At 49.4% G+C, this 18105-nt stretch overlaps 3 protein-coding genes and 1 pseudogene across 4 annotated transcripts; 3 read left to right on the forward strand and 1 right to left on the reverse strand.

The window, feature by feature from the left end:
• Positions 1 to 688: 688 nt before the first annotated feature.
• On the reverse strand, positions 689 to 3327 carry LOC135633934 (molybdate transporter 1-like; annotated as a pseudogene).
• A 589-nt stretch (positions 3328 to 3916) lies between these two features.
• On the forward strand, positions 3917 to 5845 carry LOC103978255 (glucan endo-1,3-beta-glucosidase). The gene is made up of 4 exons (XM_009393981.3): positions 3917 to 4049; positions 4127 to 5106; positions 5178 to 5472; positions 5548 to 5845. Exons 1-4 carry the CDS (start codon positions 3995 to 3997, stop codon positions 5574 to 5576), a joined length of 1359 nt encoding a protein of 452 aa, XP_009392256.2. The 5' UTR covers positions 3917 to 3994; the 3' UTR covers positions 5577 to 5845.
• A 455-nt stretch (positions 5846 to 6300) lies between these two features.
• LOC103978256 (uncharacterized) lies at positions 6301 to 11893 on the forward strand. Of its 2 annotated transcripts, XM_009393982.3 has the most exons (5): positions 6317 to 6478; positions 6714 to 6767; positions 7925 to 8028; positions 9116 to 9154; positions 11312 to 11893. In XM_009393982.3, exons 1-5 carry the CDS (start codon positions 6403 to 6405, stop codon positions 11447 to 11449), a joined length of 411 nt encoding a protein of 136 aa, XP_009392257.1. In that variant the 5' UTR covers positions 6317 to 6402; the 3' UTR covers positions 11450 to 11893. The 2 variants fall into 2 exon arrangements, with proteins under 2 accessions (XP_009392258.1, XP_009392257.1); XM_009393983.3 differs by lacking the exon at positions 9116 to 9154 and having other exon boundaries at positions 6301 to 6478.
• Positions 11894 to 12782: 889 nt separating this feature from the next.
• LOC103978254 (CBS domain-containing protein CBSX5-like) lies at positions 12783 to 14398 on the forward strand. Its single transcript, XM_009393980.3, has 2 exons — positions 12783 to 13213; positions 13299 to 14398. Exons 1-2 carry the CDS (start codon positions 12879 to 12881, stop codon positions 14158 to 14160), a joined length of 1197 nt encoding a protein of 398 aa, XP_009392255.1. The 5' UTR covers positions 12783 to 12878; the 3' UTR covers positions 14161 to 14398.
• Positions 14399 to 18105: the final 3707 nt, after the last annotated feature.

The following is an 18105-nucleotide window of genomic DNA, read 5'->3' on the forward strand; positions in this document are numbered from 1 at the left end:
CTTTCTTTTCCGAGAATAACTCTTGGCCGAATCGATTGATGAAATAGGGTCGATGAGTTCCACCGACGCTGACCACAACCATCGCCGTTCATCACTACGTGTTACCAGGAAGGAAACAACCACGGCCACGGGAGAGAGAGCGACGAATGGGTAACGCGGCCACCCCCACCACACACGCCTTTTCCTCGTGATTTGCCGGATTCCATCCGTCCCTATGTCGTCCTCCGCGGAGTAGGACGGCCGCCCCTCGCCAGCCGACGTATCCCTTGTGGAATCGATCGCTTTCTTTGCTTGAAGCCACCTGTGGTGACGTGTTTCTGATGCGATGTGAAGCGAGTCTGTATCAAAGCAGTGTCGCCTGTTTATCGATAGAATCATATTAGTACAGGCTTAGAGAATGAAACTACCTCGTCCTGCCGCCAGAGGAAGCTTACAGTCGATGCATGCATGATCTACAGGACCACGGCAACAGCAACTCTTGCCGGCAGAGTGGGCGAGCTGAACATGAACAGAATGGAGAAAAGCAAGGGATGATGCAGTTTGATTAGAGATGTTTACTTGAAGAAGAAGAAGAAGAAGAAGAGTTGAAGACAAATGCATCAACTGTACATACAATTTATGATTTAAGAAATATAAAATTACATTAATATATAAACAAACATATCAAACAACAAGACAACATTTAGCTTTATGGATTTTAGGCTGATTAGAGCGACTTTGCATCACATGTTACGATCAGTCGTCAGCAGCCTTCTCACCACGACCAACACGTGCACCACTGTGCCGCACACGAACCCGAGCGCGGCGCTGGAGCCGACCAGCGACACCGCGGCGCAGATGAGCATCACAAACGACTCCGCCTTGCTCGACATGTCCCTCGCCGCCATGGCCAATTCCACTCCGGCGAACAGCAGCAGCACGCCCAGCAGCCCCACCGGGAACTCCACCAGCAGCCTCAGCAGCGAACCCCCCAGCACCAGCCCCACCGCCAGCTTCGCCGCCCCCAGCAGAGCCACGCACGCGCCGGACAGCCCGCCGAACTTGTACTGCCCCGCCAGTCCCCCCGCGCCGTGGCAGCACGGCATCGCCCCGAACCAGCAGCCCACCAGGTTCATCAGCCCTACCGTGATCGACACCGACGTCGCCCATGCGACCTCGTCGGGGAACTAGTCGGTCGTCAGCTTGCACACCGCGATCACGGAGTTGAGCACCGACAGCGGCAGCTGCGGCACTGCGCCCTTGATGAATCCTTCCTTCCATGCGTGCTCGGAGATCTTCACTACGTGGATGCGCGATGGACCTGCTTTCAACTCTTTCACCACGCCGGGCTCCCTTATTATAGCTAAGATTATGCCGAGCACGAAGACAACAACAGCTGAAGGAACAGAGAATATCACTTTCCTCCAAGACTTGGCTCTTCTTCGTCCCCCGCCTTGTTCATGGATGACTTGCTCCTCCCGACCCTGTTCTGCTGCCTCACCAGCACCGTTGACGATCACGACGAACACGGTGGCCGCTATGGCCAAGACCAAGCCGTCGAGGCCCATCCAACGCCTGTCGCCAGAAGCCTTGCCTTTGGCGAGATCCTGGTCGTACCTGACGTACTTGACGGCGGTCATCGCGAAGGACAGGCCTTGAGCCAGCTGAATGCCGCGAACAGCGAACAACGGGGAGAGGGATGTGATAGAAATAATAGAAGATAAGAACAATCGAATATAAGAAGCTTTATTGAAGTAGAGAAACTTTAGCTTGAATCTATTAACATGTTCCCTCTCCTATTTATACAAATTAGGAGGAAGGATTTTCCTAACAGAATAGAGGATTTTAGGAAAATCTTATCTTCTATCATGCCCCCGCAAGATGCCCCCGCAAGATGGTGCTCCTGACAAGGATACCAATCTTGGATCGATGCAAAGAATTGTTTACAAGCGAGAGGCTTCATGAGTAAGATAAGTATAGATCGCTGCTGCTGCTGTGATTGCTGTTACTGTGATGGCACAGGCGTTCCCTTCATTCTCCTTAAGTCTGCCGAATGTTGACAGATCAGCAAAGACTACCGCGATGAGGAAGATGAGATTGACCACGTTGGTCGCTGGCCAAAGGGTGAACTTCACTTTTCTCAGCGACGTTGGTCGCTGGCCGAAGGTAAGAGCGAAGCTTCGCTTTTCTCAACGACGTTGGTCGTGGTTGTGATTACGACGGCTGCGACGGTAGAGAAGAAATCTACAGTAATGTTGCAGTGATGCTACTACAGCAAAGGAGGAAACTGCAACAGAGGAGGAAGCTGTAGCAGAAGAGGAAGGAAAATAGCTACAACGAGGAAGAAAGGTGGGGCAGTGCTGATGAGCAGCACTAGAGATGCCGTAGTGGAAGGAACGGACGTTGGCGCAAAGTGGCAACACCAATGATGAATTGGCAACAAGAAGAGAGCTTGCTCTAGACAAGTGGCTCTGATACCATGATAGAAATAATAGAAGATAAGAACAATAGAATATAAGAAGCTTTATTGAAGTAGAGAAACTTTAGCTTGAATCTATTAACATGTTCCCTCTCCTATTTATACAAATTAGGAGGAAGGATTTCCCTAACAGAATAGAGGATTTTCCTCAACAGAATGAGAAATTTCCTCGTATAGTTAGGAAAATCTTATCTTCTATCAGGATGAACTTGTACGCAAGCTCCATGAGACGAGTTGCACCCAGCAAAAACACCACCGCAGAGGTGCATATTCCGGCGGCCATGATCTCCGGCACGCCGAAGCTCGCAGTGGAGATGGCCACTGCCGCGACGGACTTCATGGGCTGGACAGGCATGGGCACGCCGTAGATGAAGCCGGTGATGATGTTGTAGACGTCGGTGAAGACGAGGGTGGTGCCGAGGTCGAGGTCCTTGGCGAGCGCCAGGGCCATGATGATGGGGACGTAGGTGCCCAGGTCACCCAAGGCGCCGTTGACCTCCGCCCACCTCGACCGGAAGAGAAGGTTGGCGCGGGCCGCAGCGACGATCGTCGCGGGGATACCGCGATCCGGCTTGTCCTCGACGGTATCGCCATCTCAGGGGTTGACCGCGTTGGTGGCCATGATGCTTGTGTTCGTTCGACCTTGGTTTCGGCGTCGACCGCTATATATATAGAAGCGAGAGCGCCTTGGTTTGGTGCTTTCGGCCGAGTGCCGATGGTGGTGGTCCTTCGGAATCATGAAGGGCCAACTACGAGAGGAGCCTAAGAGAGAAGTCGGCGTCAACTGTGGCACATTTTGGGTATGATGGATGATCACGTTGGGAGATGGAGGATTGATGACAGCAAGCGAAGGCAGCAGTGCTTGCCATCTCTTTATGTTGACATCCACAAAATAATGCTTCTTTCTCTGTTCACTGTATATTAAATCTTGTATATTAATTGTGTATAACTGCAAAATTGAATGTTCTTATCTGCGGAAGGCTCGAAGTGAGTGCCATGCAATGAATTTTCTATCTTCGAGTGAGATCATTATATACCATTGCTGTGGGAAGATACATTTATATATGCTTATGAGAAGAGAAAGACTCCACTAGAAAAGATCTGCTTGCTAAAACCAATTTTTTGCAGATTGGTCGCAATTAGATGACGATTATATTATTTATCAAGATAACATTGCATTTATTTTGATATCATTAGATACTTACTAACCATTTGATTAAGCCAGAATTAATTATTTCATAGTTATTTTTTTTGCCTTAATCTAGCAATGTTTGGTGAAGTTAGTACCTGATTGGTAATATGCTTTAGATGTCACCAGCTTCTCTTTGAAAGAAATGAAACGCTAAAGCAAAGCGAAAGCAAAAGCTAAAAGCTAAAAGCTCCAAAGTTGGGACCTCGATGCACAAGATTTGATCGTCAAGAATCCCCCTTGGCCAAAGCAAAGAATCCAGCGGCAATGTCTTCGGCTACTTGTCCCTTCGCCGCGATCTCCTTGTCTGTTCTTGTCTTTTCGTGCATCTGGTTGCGGAAGAAACCATGGCCGCAGCCATTTCCACTCTCTCCATCCTCCTCATGGTTTGGACGATCAAAGGTACCTCACCATCCTTTTGTATCTGTCGGTGACACGTGTCGGCTCCTTTGTGATCTCTGCTCTGTTCGTTGATTCAGCTGTTGATGGAGCCGGCATTGGCATCAGCTACGGCAGAGCCGCAAGCAATCTCCCCCCACCCGTCGAAGTCGCGCAGTTCCTCGCCCACAGCACCACCTTCGACTGCGTCAAACTCTTCGACGCCGACCCCGCCACCGTGCAGGCCTTCGCCAACACCGACCTCGCCGTCGACGTCACCGTGCCGAACGACCTCGTCGCCAACCTCACCGACCTCAGATTCGCCCACAAATGGGTGCGAACCAACATCGTCCCTCGTGTCGACGACACCAACATCGCCCGCATACTCGTCGGCAACGAGGTGATCTCGACGGCCAACAGGTCACTGGTCTCCAGCCTCGTGCCGGCCATGCAGAACCTGCACACCGTCCTCACCAGCTTGTCGCTGCAGCACCGCATCAAGGTCGCTTCCCCGCAGTCCCTCGGCGTCCTCTCCACCTCCAACCCCCCGTCCACCGGAAAGTTCAGGGAAGGGCGTGTCACCGAGGTGATGAGGTCGTTGCTGAGCTTCTTGAGAGCCACCGGCTCCCCTTTCATGGTGAACGCGTACCCGTTCTTCGGATTCGCCGTCGACACGATCGACTACGCCCTGTTCCGGCCGAACCCCGGCGTGGAGGACCAGAACACGGGGCTGGTCTACTCCAACATGTTGGACGGGCAACTGGACGCCGTCTTCTCCGCCATGAAGCGCTTGGGCTTCGACGACGTCGACATCGTGATATCCGAGACGGGATGGCCGTCGGTCGGCGACCCACGGGAGCTCGGCGTCAACGTCGATAACGCCCGGGACTACAACAAGAACCTGGTGCAGCACGTCTCTTCCGGCACCGGCACGCCGCTCATGCCCAACCGCACCTTCGAGGCGTACATCTTCTCGCTCTTCGAAGAGAACCTGAAGCCCGGGCCTCTCTCCCAGCGGAACTTCGGCCTGTTTCATCCTGATCTGCTGCCCGTCTACGATATCGGAGTCCTAACAACAGAGGTAGAGAGCCTCGTTCCCAATAACTTCAGACCAACGCAGGTGGATCTTCTTCTCTTGTCTTCTTCTTGCAGGTGGGAGGTCAGGCCACTGCTCCAGTGCAAACACTGAACCCAACACCCTCCGATTCAAAGCGATGGTGCATTCCGAAGCCGAACACCGACGTCCTGTTGTTGCAGCAGAACGTCGAGTATATCTGTGGGCAAGGCATCGACTGCACTCCGATTCAATCAGGTGGTGTCTGCTACTTTCCGGACACGGTGCCAGCCCACGCTGCTTTCCTCATGAACGAGTACTACCAAACCTTCGGAAGAAACGCATTCGACTGCGACTTCGGACGGACCGGCATGACCACCGCCATCGATCCAAGTATGCATCCAACGCTCGATTCCGGTTTGCTTCCATTGCGAACGAGAACTCTTATCCGCTGATGTTCCTGTGCAGGCTACGGGAGTTGCGTGTATAGCTCATGAACTGGAGACGGTGCACTCCGCTCATTACATCATAGATTTCTTTCTACATATGTGATGCTTTTAGAATTCTCCAGTGTGCTTCCCTCTTCTTCCTTAATCGTTCCTCATCTACTAATCTAATTCTTTACTCAGGAATTTAAAATGATACCAAAAATATAAATTGAGATCATATTTTATTTGCTGATTTAAGCTTTAAATACAATGTGGCCGATCAGAGGTATCGGCCATAAAAGATGTGCCAATAATATGTCATTGCAATAAAAGATGCATCACAGAGCATTTTAATTACATGGCGAAGCCAATCATATTTTTGTGGCATGCCAAATCAGGGTGACGTGTCCGACCTGTATCATTCTAAACACAAGAAAGCTACGTACGATTTTGACCGCTCCACGGTATATAGCATCCTCGCATCAATCACCGAACCCGCAGCGAGGAGACCCGCCGTCTAATGTGGGACCAAAATCTTAAGCCAATAGGAGATTTGTATTTCTTAGGCCCTGGCCGGATCAAAAGACAGGAGAAATCGAACCTAGAGGATGTGATGCCCTGTCTGGGTCCGAACCCGATATGTGGCTGCACCTCGAATATCTGATATCTGTCGGCTGCGTGGGCCACATGCTTTGACCAATTGGGGATTCTTCTTTCTTAAACCCTGAATGGAGAGACACAGGGGAACCGCACGACTAGGAGGGGACGGGATATCTGGATCCGTACCCGATAAAAGGCTGCCCTTCCTCCTCTCCGAGATTATTTCTGGTTCGCTCTTCTATTCCACAGGCGGAGAGAAGAGGCCACGGTTTGAGGCCCGGCCATCGGCGGCGACATGTTCCCCAAAGAATGGGCTCCGCCCTGCGGCAGCTGCTGCACCAAGAAGTACGCCAATCTCGTCCAGATCCCATGTTCGTATCCCCCGCTCTTCTATTCATTTTTCCTTCTCTGCTTGGATGATTTTCCGGTACGATGCGCCAAGAAAGGCTTGATATCCGTATAATTTATCATATTTCGAGGAGGATAAGTGTTCTTGCATTCTAATTCGTCGTTTTGATGAAAAGAGACACGATCTTGGCGTCGATGTCTTGTCTTTTTTATTTGGGAGAACGCGGTGGACATCTGAAGTATTATGACTCAATGCAGGGAGAATCTTCTGCAAGAAGGGATGCGATGCCGATGGGGAAACCTGGGAAGAATGTAAGCACGCCCATGTCCTCAGTCCTTGTTCTTAAACGTCTCAATTTTATTAATGGAATTTAGTTCCGTGTGAAATGATTTCGATCTAATTTGTCGTTCATAAGCATTCACAATATGGTCGAAGTTGAATTCCATTCAATTCATTGGACATAATCTTTTATGGAATGAGAATTCTGTATTTTTAGACAATAACCAGCTGAATCACCTGATAGGTAGGATGTTTAATGAGCAAGGCTGTTAATTAGAGTTGTAGTTCATGAAATGTTAGCTAAACGAATAGCTTCTACTTTTCTTTATCTAGTTTGCTCATGCTTTTTCTTCAAGCATAAAGTGTAGCATCGAATTTACTGTAGCTTTTAATTTCTTAGTAATTTCATACAATGATCATATTCGTAGACTATGGGATTTACAGAAAACCCTTGTGAAAAGTCACAGGTACAAGGAAATATAAGTTTTGATCTCAATAGGAATCGGGCCTTTCTGTAAGTATTGCTGGGCCAATGAGTCTTTAGGTCATGAACTTTTGCCAAAGAAGTGGGCAGGTTTGTTTAGTTTTATCATGATTGATTCACTCCAACTAAGTTTAGATGCAATACCAGGATATGAATCCTTGTCTCACCTGTCATTAGAAAGCGTTTTTTTCGTCATCCTAATTTGAACTGATTTCAGTCATCCATCATGACGTTCCTAGTTAGAGATCTTTGCCGTTTGACATATGGTTGTTTTTTTTCTTAAACATTGAACACCATGGAAGCTCAAGTATACCAGCTTAGAACAAATTATGGGGCATGTTGTCCTCACAAGATTTGATGTGAAAGTTTGGTTTAAAGTTGTAACTTTGATAACTAATAACATCAGCTTCCTTCAACTGTTTCTATAGCTCTTCTATATTGATGTGTTACAAATTGCCATTTCTTGCTTGAAATTAATGTCTAAACAACAAGGTTTGTGCAAGCACGTATACTGCTAATTTTGGCCATGTTAAGAAAAATGAAACTGCTGTACTGTGATTTGAGTCTTTTTAGATATTCAATTTCAATAGATAAGTCACATTTATTAACTTAATGTTTGGAATTGATAATTCATTTTTATATCCAAGAGGTATTCATTCCATTTCTCTTGGCTCGTGATTAAGGCGGTTGTCTTTGGATCTTCAGGTCAGGAAGAGTGCAATGAGATATGTTTTAAGGACCCAGTTTTGAAGGATCATGAGTGGAGTTATTACATTGACAGATCTCCAGGACATGACAATTACTCTTTGGTGTGTCTTCGATCTCCAACTTCTGCAGATACGGTTGTAGTTAATTCATGATGAAACTCTCATTGTGATCATATGATTGGCTGAAAATTTTGGTAAAAACAATTTCTTTATATGCTTAATATGACCGTTGCATTTGCATAATTTATCTAATTAAATATTTGACTCTTCTTCTATAGTTTGATACATGGAGAAAACTTTGCTTCTTGTTGGACTAATCACAATTTGGCCTACATTTTGAATCATAGCAAACTGGCTAACTAATTCACATAGAAAACTACACGACAGTTCTAAAGCTTTCTGCTACAAGCATGCTATTAATGAAGAGTTCAGTTTTACCTTCATCTTTTAGCAAAAGCTCACATACCTTGCATGCCACATGGACTAATAGAATTTGCTGACATGAAGGGATAATTGTATGGTGAGTGTAGACAAGATAATATTGTATTTTGCTGCTGGTTTGTCTCTCAGAGAGGATAAACAGCAGTAGGAAAGAAAAATATCAAGGTTAGAAAACTGGAGGGATATTACACATTCTTCTGCTAGCTTGTTTCTTATTCTATGAAAGCTTATTAGAAAAACGGTGAAAGAAGAGGAGTGCAAAGGACTTTGGTGATCAAGGAACTATCAATTCATGATCCAATTTTCATACAGATTCTCCTGTGACTGGTGCTCTGTTTAAGAGTTACAATAAGACCAACTGATGACCCATTTGCCAATGTAGACTGTCTTTGTCTTCTTTAGAAAATGTTTGAAATAATTCTTGAACAGAAACAATATTAGTTAATTTTAAATAATTTAGAATGTTGTACTCATATTCGTTATTCTTTGCCTTAATGACATTGATTTGAGCTCTTGTAAAAAGAATATCCAATCTCCAATTATTGATGTGATGTGAGAATTCAGCAAAATTCAAGCTATGGAATTAATAGTTCCCTTTTTGTCTCTATGTATCATATTTGCTTTCCCTTTCTTGAAGATGAGTGTCTATAGGAGATTGTTTATGCTTTTCAAGGAGCAACATCCTGTAGCACAAATTCTTCCATATCTTATTTTGATCAAGTTCTTATAGGTTTTAAAATTGATGCAGGAATGCTTCCGTGCCTGTATTTCTGGCTGTGGTTTCAGAGTAAGAACCTGAAGAACTTATATACTCTTAATAATTTTCTGGAAAAAAATTCCTTATAATTGTCAAATGAGTTATCTCAACTAAAATAACCTATGCTTTAAGCAACAACTGAAATTGAAAATCATAGTCTGTATCCAAATAAATAATTAAAAAGGTCAAAAAAGTTTGTTCTCTGAGGTAAGGGCAAAATGATGTAAAGAACTTAAACTGAATTGATGACCAAAATATGTCTCCTTTCTTGTTGATAACAAACAATTACAAGTATGTTTAGATATTCACAGGAGATTACTACACTATGAACTATTCTGTGAGGGTTAAAAGACCAAATATAGAAGCATGACACATGATATGTTTTCATGGTCCGATGTGATCGAATGAGAGGTAAATGTTTCATCAACTAAACCCCATTTGCTTTCAATTAAATAAAGGAAAATGGGATTTCAGGAGCTCACCCCCCCAGTGTGCCTCTATGCTCTGACATTGTGGTGGGGAAGTGCATTAGTTGTTTTCAGGTAAGTTCAGTCGGATATAGGTGGATTAGCCATTTATTAGCTTCCAATCTAGACAACTATTTTCATCCAAATCCTGCTTTAGCAGGAACCTCATGCATTGGACTCGTCTGTTTCTTATTAGCCATCTCTTACCACTATCCTATGATTTCTTTTTAGCCTAATGAATTCATGGAGTAATGAAATCATCTTCTGACCATCAAAAAACGGAAAGATATTGTCATACTACAAGAAATGATTTTTGGACTATTACGATATCAATGATTTTCTTCTTTATATCTTTGATGTTCTTATTGAGACAATTGGATTCTTATGTTCTTAGCAGGTACCATTTCTTTTAGTTTTTGATATGTTTATCAAGTCATATTGGCCCGTTGGACGCCCATGAGCTAGACTCGGTAATAGAATGATTTGAGTGAGATCAGGTTCAGGCTATGGCAAGCTTATATGAGTGACGTAGACTCAACCTGACTTATAAGTAGGTTAAGAGTTCTTGACTTCGAGTTGGCACATCTAACTAATGTGTTGGATTGGAGGGTTTAGAAAACTTGTACCTTTTTTTGGAATAACATCCAGTTTAAAGTGACCAAACTTTACCACCAGAAAAAGTAGAAGCTTGAGACCCAAGGGATTATGAACTTAACATAAACCTTCCATTAACCCAAGGGGTGATTTTATTTTGTCTGATTTGAGTTCAGACAAGAGTTGATGGCTACTGGTTTGGATTTCTTTCATTACTAGAAATCTAGAGATGATGATTGATGACCACTTCTTGGGTATTACAACACAACTAGTCCACCATATTCTTTCCATACCTTGTGTTGATTCTCTCACTCTATAATCATAATCTCCAACAGAATAATCACTGACTGCCCTGGTGCCAGTGGTAGTTTGTACCAGAGCTAGGTGAACAATAATGAACCACAACTATAAGACGTTGGAACACAACAATGAAGGATATATATATATATAATACACTCAAAGACGACGATGCTTTTCTTTAGAAAAACGCTGACCGATTCAAAGACACTGATCTCAAAAATGATTTGCTGTATCATGCTCCTTACAATCATCAGTATATGACTGATAAGTAGCTTTCTTGGAAGACATTTACGTGCTTGTACTGTGTTCTTAAAAAAATTTCATATATTTGAAGCTATTTTGAGATTGACCTAAAAAAACCATCTTAAAGAGAGAATATTGCTTTGAGTAACTTGTAAAACAATTTTCAACTACTCTTTACATGTGGCATCAAGGATGGGCAGGTTGGGCCTTTACGGTTCTTTTCCATCACCAAGTTTTTCCAAAACTAGCAAGCACAGTGTGAGATCAGCTAATGAACTATATGATATATCTGTAGCTTCATACATGCAGTGCTCTTGAAAAACAGTGTTTTAACAAATATATCCTGATGGCATGTGGAGAATTTTCAAGTTTAATTTTGGCTTAGCTCATAGTACCTGAAAGTGTTGTCTTTTACTTGTTAAAGGATCATGTGTTTGTCTGAAATATATGTTACAGCTGTTGAGGTGCTAAATCTGATAAGTTCATTGGAGTAATAGGGGATGATGGACATTGATTTGCTAACTTGGTCTCGCTTTCTTTTTCTTGCTTAAACTATAGCTGACTTTGTAATTGTTTGACACAGTTTGATATTCCGAAAGAGAGAGTAGAAGAAGTTCGACCAAAGAGGCCACCTAAGCCAACTGCGGTCGAACCTAAACCTGTGTTACCACATGTCGAGCCTAATGCAGCTCCTGACGATTTACCTTCCACATCAGCATAAAATTCACAGTATACAAATATCATACACCAACCAATGGAGGCTTCAAATATCGGTGCAATACAGTCTGTGACCAGTTTCTATCTTACATCCTCATAATGGATTTTTTTCTATTTGTCACTTTCACGCTAATCAGAGCTCCTACAACATGAAAAAAGATGGATGATGGGATTCTAGACATCAGCTGACAAGGGTTGAGCTCTGTGAACTATATTATTGAGGGCATACAGGGACATTTGTTTTCTTGACTGCCTTTCAGTCTACTTGTATCATGGAGTTAAAAAGGTGGACTTGTACGAGCTAGTTGCTAACCGAACCTGTGCATCTCTCTCTGGTTGTTCTCACCCATCATTTTGGTGTGTGGATGTTCTTAATCTTTGATACCACCGTGGGTATCTGAATGGGTTTATCATTTACGATATATCATTCATTCAACGCTTGTCTTGACCATTAGTGTATCGCAGATCATAGATTTGATAGTTCTATCACCTTTCTCTTTTCCATGGTGAAATAAGTTTTTTGCAGGTTTCATCCGAACGCAGGCCGAATGAGCCCAAAGTTCCGGCAAAGGAACAGAAAAAGATGATGGGAGAGGATAGAGTTTACTATCTTCTTCTTTTGCTGTTATCTGCCGAGTAAACGCCTTACAGCAGAAAGAAAGGCCACTACCGGAAGTGGGGAAGCCTCGTGCGGGAGAAACCATTCGACGGCGCCAAATCCATATCCTTCGTGTTGATCCTATCAGCTCACGCCCAGTTTTAGGATTAAGATGGATCCTTTTAAACCACACCTCAATACCATTGGCGCTTCTTCGCGTCCAAGACACAGAATTCTACAAAGAGTCCACGCATCCTCCCAGCATCTCTTTCTTCCCACGTGTGAAAGACGGACGCACGCACGCACGCACGGTGAGGAAGCCTTGGGACCGCAAACGTCATCCGTTCCAGAAGGGGAGGGTCGCTCCCGTCACGTGCGGCCACACGCTGAACCCCACCTTCTCATCCATCGACTCGTCGTCGCAAAACAGCGAGCTGACTCTTCTCATTGCCATGTAACTGAAACCTGTGTGCTTACCCTCGCGGTTTATTCTGCCCTTTCTTTTTATGTTTGTTGTATTCTCATCGCATGTGCGTGTTTCTACGTGAAGCCAAAATGTAGTAGAGAAATGAGAAGTAAAAAACATCCCAAATGCAGGCAAAAATGTCATGCATCATTTCATATTATATGCATCATTTCACGACGATCGTCATCTCCACTCCTTTCCAACCGGTTGTCACACCTCCTCCCTCCTCCCTCCTCCCTCCTCCCTCCTCCAGGCTACTCCCGGTCGCCCCGTCTATAAAATGTACCCGACGCCGCCCGTTTCGAACGCCCGTGGCTCGTGACTCTTTTCGCTTCCTTTTTGACCACCGCTTGTTCCTGCCACCGTTGCATGACAGTGAACTCCCTGCAGACCCGCGAGGTGTCGGACCTCTGCATCGGTAAGCCGGCGACCAGGCCGCTCTCGCTCTCCGCCACCGTAGGCGACGCCCTCCTCGCCCTCAGGAGCGGCGGCAGCGACGACCGCCTCGTTATCTGGACCGCCGACGGTCCCGCTCCAGAGAGGAAGGCCTGCGCCGGGAACGTGTGCTTGGTCGACGTCCTCTGCTACCTGTGCGCCGAGCAGAACCTCGACGCTCCCATGGCCGCCCTCGGCGCGCCCGCCTCCGCCCTCCTTCCTCCATTGACCGCCGCCTCCCTCGTCCGCCGCGTCGAGCCCAGCTGCAGGTACGCTTCGACCTTAATTACACCATCTCGATCATTGTGTCGTAGAGATTTCTCAGATTTTGTTGCTTCTTTTGGCGACCCGCAGCATTCTGGAAGCACTCGACGCGATTCTTGACGGGGCGCAGAGCCTGGTGGTGCCCATCCGCGCCGCCGCATCGCCGAGGAAGTTCACCTCCGGCTCCGCCGCCGAATTATGCTGGCTGACGCGGGAGGATTTCGTCCGTTTCTTCCTCAACTCCATCGCTCTCTTCTCGCCGGTCCCCGCCCTCTCCGTCACCGACCTCGGCCTCGTCCGCCCCGCTGCCCTGGCCGTCCGGCCCCAGGACCCTGCACTCTCCGCCCTCCCCCTCATCCGCGCCGCCCTCGCAGAGCAGACATCCGTCGCCGTCGTCTCCGACGACGGCCGCCTCATCGGCGAAATCTCCCCCTTTACCCTGGCCCACTGCGACGAGCGCGTCGCCCCCGCCCTAGCTGCGCTCTCCGCCGGCGACCTGATGACCTTTGTAGATTGCGTCGGCGCCCCGCGGAAGTCCGCCATGAGGTCCATCAGGGCCCAACTAAGGGCGAAGGGGCTGCTGGGCATGCTCGAGCTCCTCGACGCCGACGTCTCCCCGCCATTCTCGCCGTCGACGTCCTCGTCCGAGTCCGACGATGAATCCTCGCCATCCTCCCCGCCCTTGTCGAACGGGAGGGGAAGGCCGAGGGTGACGAGGTCGGCGTGGAGGTCGGGGAGCTACTCAGCGAGGATGGGGAGGCGGTCGGAGGAAGCGATCGTGTGCCACCCTTGGAGCTCGCTGGTGGCCGTGATGATACAGGCATTGGCGCATCGAGTAAGCTACGTGTGGGTGGTCGATGACGACGACTACTATCTCGACGGGATCGTCACGTTCTCCGACATCCTTGAGGTCTTCCGGGAACAGCTAGAGCAGACAGGGACTTGCATTTGATGGCCAGAGAGTAACGCATCTCTTGTGGAATTAACGTATGTGAAAAAGGCTGTCCTTAACCTTTTGATCTCATCTAATGCCGCTGGGCTGTGTACTAATTAATCTTCAAAATGATGCAATGCCGGAGGAGACAGGTGAGGTATCTACGTCGTCGGCGTCGCACTGCTCTATCTCGCCTGCCTCCTCCTCCTCACTCATTATCATTTGATTCTTTTTTTTATCCATTAACATTGATTGATGTAAATGTTTCATCATCATTTACTCTTTCTTTTTCTCGTTTATATTCAAATTTACATAGGTTAGATAGATAGATCACTACTACTAATAAGGGTAAAAATGACGATGTAACACACCATGACGTCAGCTGACGTCTCATGTCTCGATTGACGTAACTATACTCGGTTAACCGAGCCGGAACACTGGTCGAGGCACATTAACACCTAACTCAGGCTTGGTTCTTCACGCCATGCCAACTCCATGTCAGACGTTATCAGCCTGCCTCCTGCAAGCAGCCACATCATGTAACATCAAACTCATCTATAAATACCCCAGAGTTCTAAACGAACAGAAAAGAGGAGGACGAATTCACACACAACACTTGTATGGAGGCATCTCTTCCTCCAAAACCCTCTCCACATCGCTAACTTGATCATCGGAGGGGTCGGGCCGAGCTCCCAGCTCGACCTGTGTGAAGGTGCGAGACGGTGCCGCCTCTTCCTGGCGCTGTGGCGAAGCTTCCTCCCAACCTGACCTACCGACTCAACCTCCCGACCCGAACCACTGTGCTCGGCCGCCGGGAGACCCCAAGGGACGCCGCCCGAGATCCCCAACATCCGGACCCCCGAACCGAGCCGCGTCGGCCTCGAGGCCACGGCTTAAAAAGTTATTTCCCACAAGAGATTGGCGCTAGAAGGAGGGCCCCGAATGTCGAGGGATCCTCAAACTGATCCCGACGAACTCCCTGTCGAGGGATCGTTCTTAGCAGGGGCGCAGACCGTGCGTGACGGGCCGCGGGCTGACGACCTCCCCGCGACCTCGGAACGCTACTGGCGTTTATTCGACAACCTGGATCCGCTTCCGCCCAAGGGCATTCCGAGCGTCCCCTCGCCGGTGTCATCCGAGGCCTTTCACGACCTCGCTCGTCAAGTCCGAGCTCTGACGGATATGGTGCAAACCATCATCTCGCACGTCTCCCAACTGACACCCCCGCTTATGACTCAGTCGCTACGGCAACAAGAGCCGCCCACCTGGGCCCACATGACGCTTCCGAAGCCTCCCGCTTCGCCTCGGGTCCGACCGACCCCACTCGGGGATCCAGTGATGGCAGACCCGAGCGGCCCCCTGGAGCCCGAAGTATTATCTCCGGAGTCAACGGACTCTCTGCAAGCCCAGCTATGCTTTCTTAGTCAGCGGCTCGACGAACTAGAGGAGTTTCGCAACTCAAAGGGAGAGCTCGGGATGGACACATACCGAGAATCTCTGTTCGCACTAGAGATACGAGATCACACGGTTCCCCCGAACTTCCAGCTCCCTTCTTTGGACGCATACGACGGCTCCATTGACCCAGCGGACCATGTCGCCAATTTCCGTGCCCAATTGGCACTGTACGGAACGTCTGACGCTTTAATATGCAGGGCGTTTCCCATGACCTTGAGGGGTCCAACCTGCACATGGTACAGCGGCCTGAAGATCGGCACGATCACCTCGGCCAACTCACTAAGGACTTCGAGCTCCACTTCGCAGCCCATGCCCAGCCAAAGCCCTCCACGACACTGCTCCTCAGATTCAAACAAAGAGAGGACGAGCCCCTCTCACATTTCGTGGATCGCTTTGCCACGCAAATCCGGAGCTTACCGGACACTCACCCCTCTCTGTTAGTGCAGGTGTTCATGGTAGGCTTGCGACCATCCAGATTCTGCTGGTCCCTTGTAGAGCGACCCCCCACCACAGTACCAGATATGCACTAACAAGCTAACCAGTACATCGTAGCGGAAGCTTGGGTGACCACAAGGAAGAGGAGTGACTCTGGGCAACGGGCCCCGTAGCAGCGGTCAAGCATCCGCGGTTGCTATCCGGTGTAATCCTCGTGCAAAGAATCTAGCCCCTGCCTCAGTCTCTTCCAAGCGAAGGCTCCATGTTTACCTGACCGCCTCTTGGCTCACGGTTAGCTTCGGCCTAACCCCCCTCTTTTTTGCATTCGCACGACTCGGTCTTAGACGGCCCGAGTCCACCTCAGCGCGGCCTGCGCGCCTGAGCAGTGCCCCTCGGTCGTAGCCTGCCTGTGCCGAGCACCTCGGCTACACACTACCGAGATCCACCTCGGCGCGGCCTGTCCGCTTATGTCGTGCTACTCGGCCGCATGGTGCCCGAGACCACGTCCGCGCGTCCTGCCCGCCTGCGTCATGCTACTCGGCCGCATGGCCCTCGCGACCACGCCTGCGCGGCCTGCCTGCCTGCGTAGTGCTCCTCGCTCCCATCATCCCCGAGACACACCTACGTGACCAGCCCGCTTGCGTCGTGCTCCTTGGCTCCGTGTTCCCGAGACACACCAACGCGGCCAGCACGCCTGCTATGTGCCCCTCGGCTCCATACTCCCCGAGACACGCCTGCGCGGCTAGCCTGCCTGCGCCGAGCTCCTCGGCCATATTCACTGCCGAGTCCATCTCAGGGCGGCTTGCCCACCTGGGTCACGTCCCTCAGCCGTAGCCAGCCTGCGCCGAGCTTCTCGGCCATACGCTGCCGAGTTCACCTCAGCGCGGTTTGCCTGCCTGAGCGATGTCCCTTGGCCACACCGCCGAGATGCACCTCAGCGCGGTCTGCCCGCTTGAATCGAGCCCCCCGGCTTTTTGCCATATCCCTCGGCCATAGACGGTCGAGCCCACTTGCACGGTCTGCCCGCCTGCGTCGTGCTCCTCGGCTCTTCGGCTCCGTGCCACCCGAGACCACGCTTGCGCGGCCTGCCCGCTTGCGTCGTGCTCCTCGGCTCTTCGGCTCCGTGCCGCCCGAGACCACGCCTGCGCGGCCTGCCCGCCTGCGTCGTGCTCCTCGGCTCTTTGGCTCCGTGCCGCCTGAGACCACGCCTGCGCGGCCAGCCCACCTACATCGTGCTCCTTGGCTCCATGCCCCCTGGGACACACCTGCGCGGCCAGCCCGCCTGCGTCGTGCTCCTCGGCTCCATGCTCCCTGAGACACACCTACGCGGTCAGCCCGCCTGCGTCGTGCCCCTCGGCTCCATGCTCCCCAAGACCACGGCCTCCGCTCGGCCTGCTCTACTGGGTGTGCTCCTCGGCCGCACACTACCCCGGGTTCATCGCTGCACATCCGACCCTTCAAAGGCGAAGCCATGCCTCGGACCCCCTCATTTACGGCATGACTTCCGTCGAGGGGGGGGGGGGGGGGGGGGAATATGATGAGGATAATAAATGGCGACAAGACTCGCGCATACGTCAGCTGTCCCGGAGGACACCTCACACCTCAAACGACCCGACGGAACCTGGTCAAACGAACCAAAACGCGCACCGAGACCCATTAACGACCTGTTCAGACTCTATTCTTTACGCCACGCCAACACCAGTGTCAGACGCAACTCACTCCCTGCAAGCTGTCGCATCGGATATGGTAAATTGCCCTATAAGAACCCCACCCCAGGGGGAGAAGAATCACTGGACTCCACATCACTAACTTGATCGTCGGAGGGGTCAGACCGAGCTTCCGACCCGACCTGTGTGCAGGTAAGGAGATGAAGCTATTTCCCCGGGACGCAAGGAGAGGACGCCTTCCTCCCGGGACATCCCGACGAACCCAGACGTGATCTGGTCCACGCGGTCGGTCACTTCGACAATCCCGAGAGACCTCGAGCAAAGATCCCCACCATTCAGCCTCGAACCAAGTCGCGTTGACCTTAAGACACGGCACAAAGTTGTTTACACTGACAGGTGGGTTAGA

This window comes from Musa acuminata, chromosome BXJ3-3, assembly GCF_036884655.1.
Source record: "Musa acuminata AAA Group cultivar baxijiao chromosome BXJ3-3, Cavendish_Baxijiao_AAA, whole genome shotgun sequence".
In the NCBI taxonomy this organism is placed as follows: Eukaryota; Viridiplantae; Streptophyta; class Magnoliopsida; order Zingiberales; family Musaceae; genus Musa; species Musa acuminata.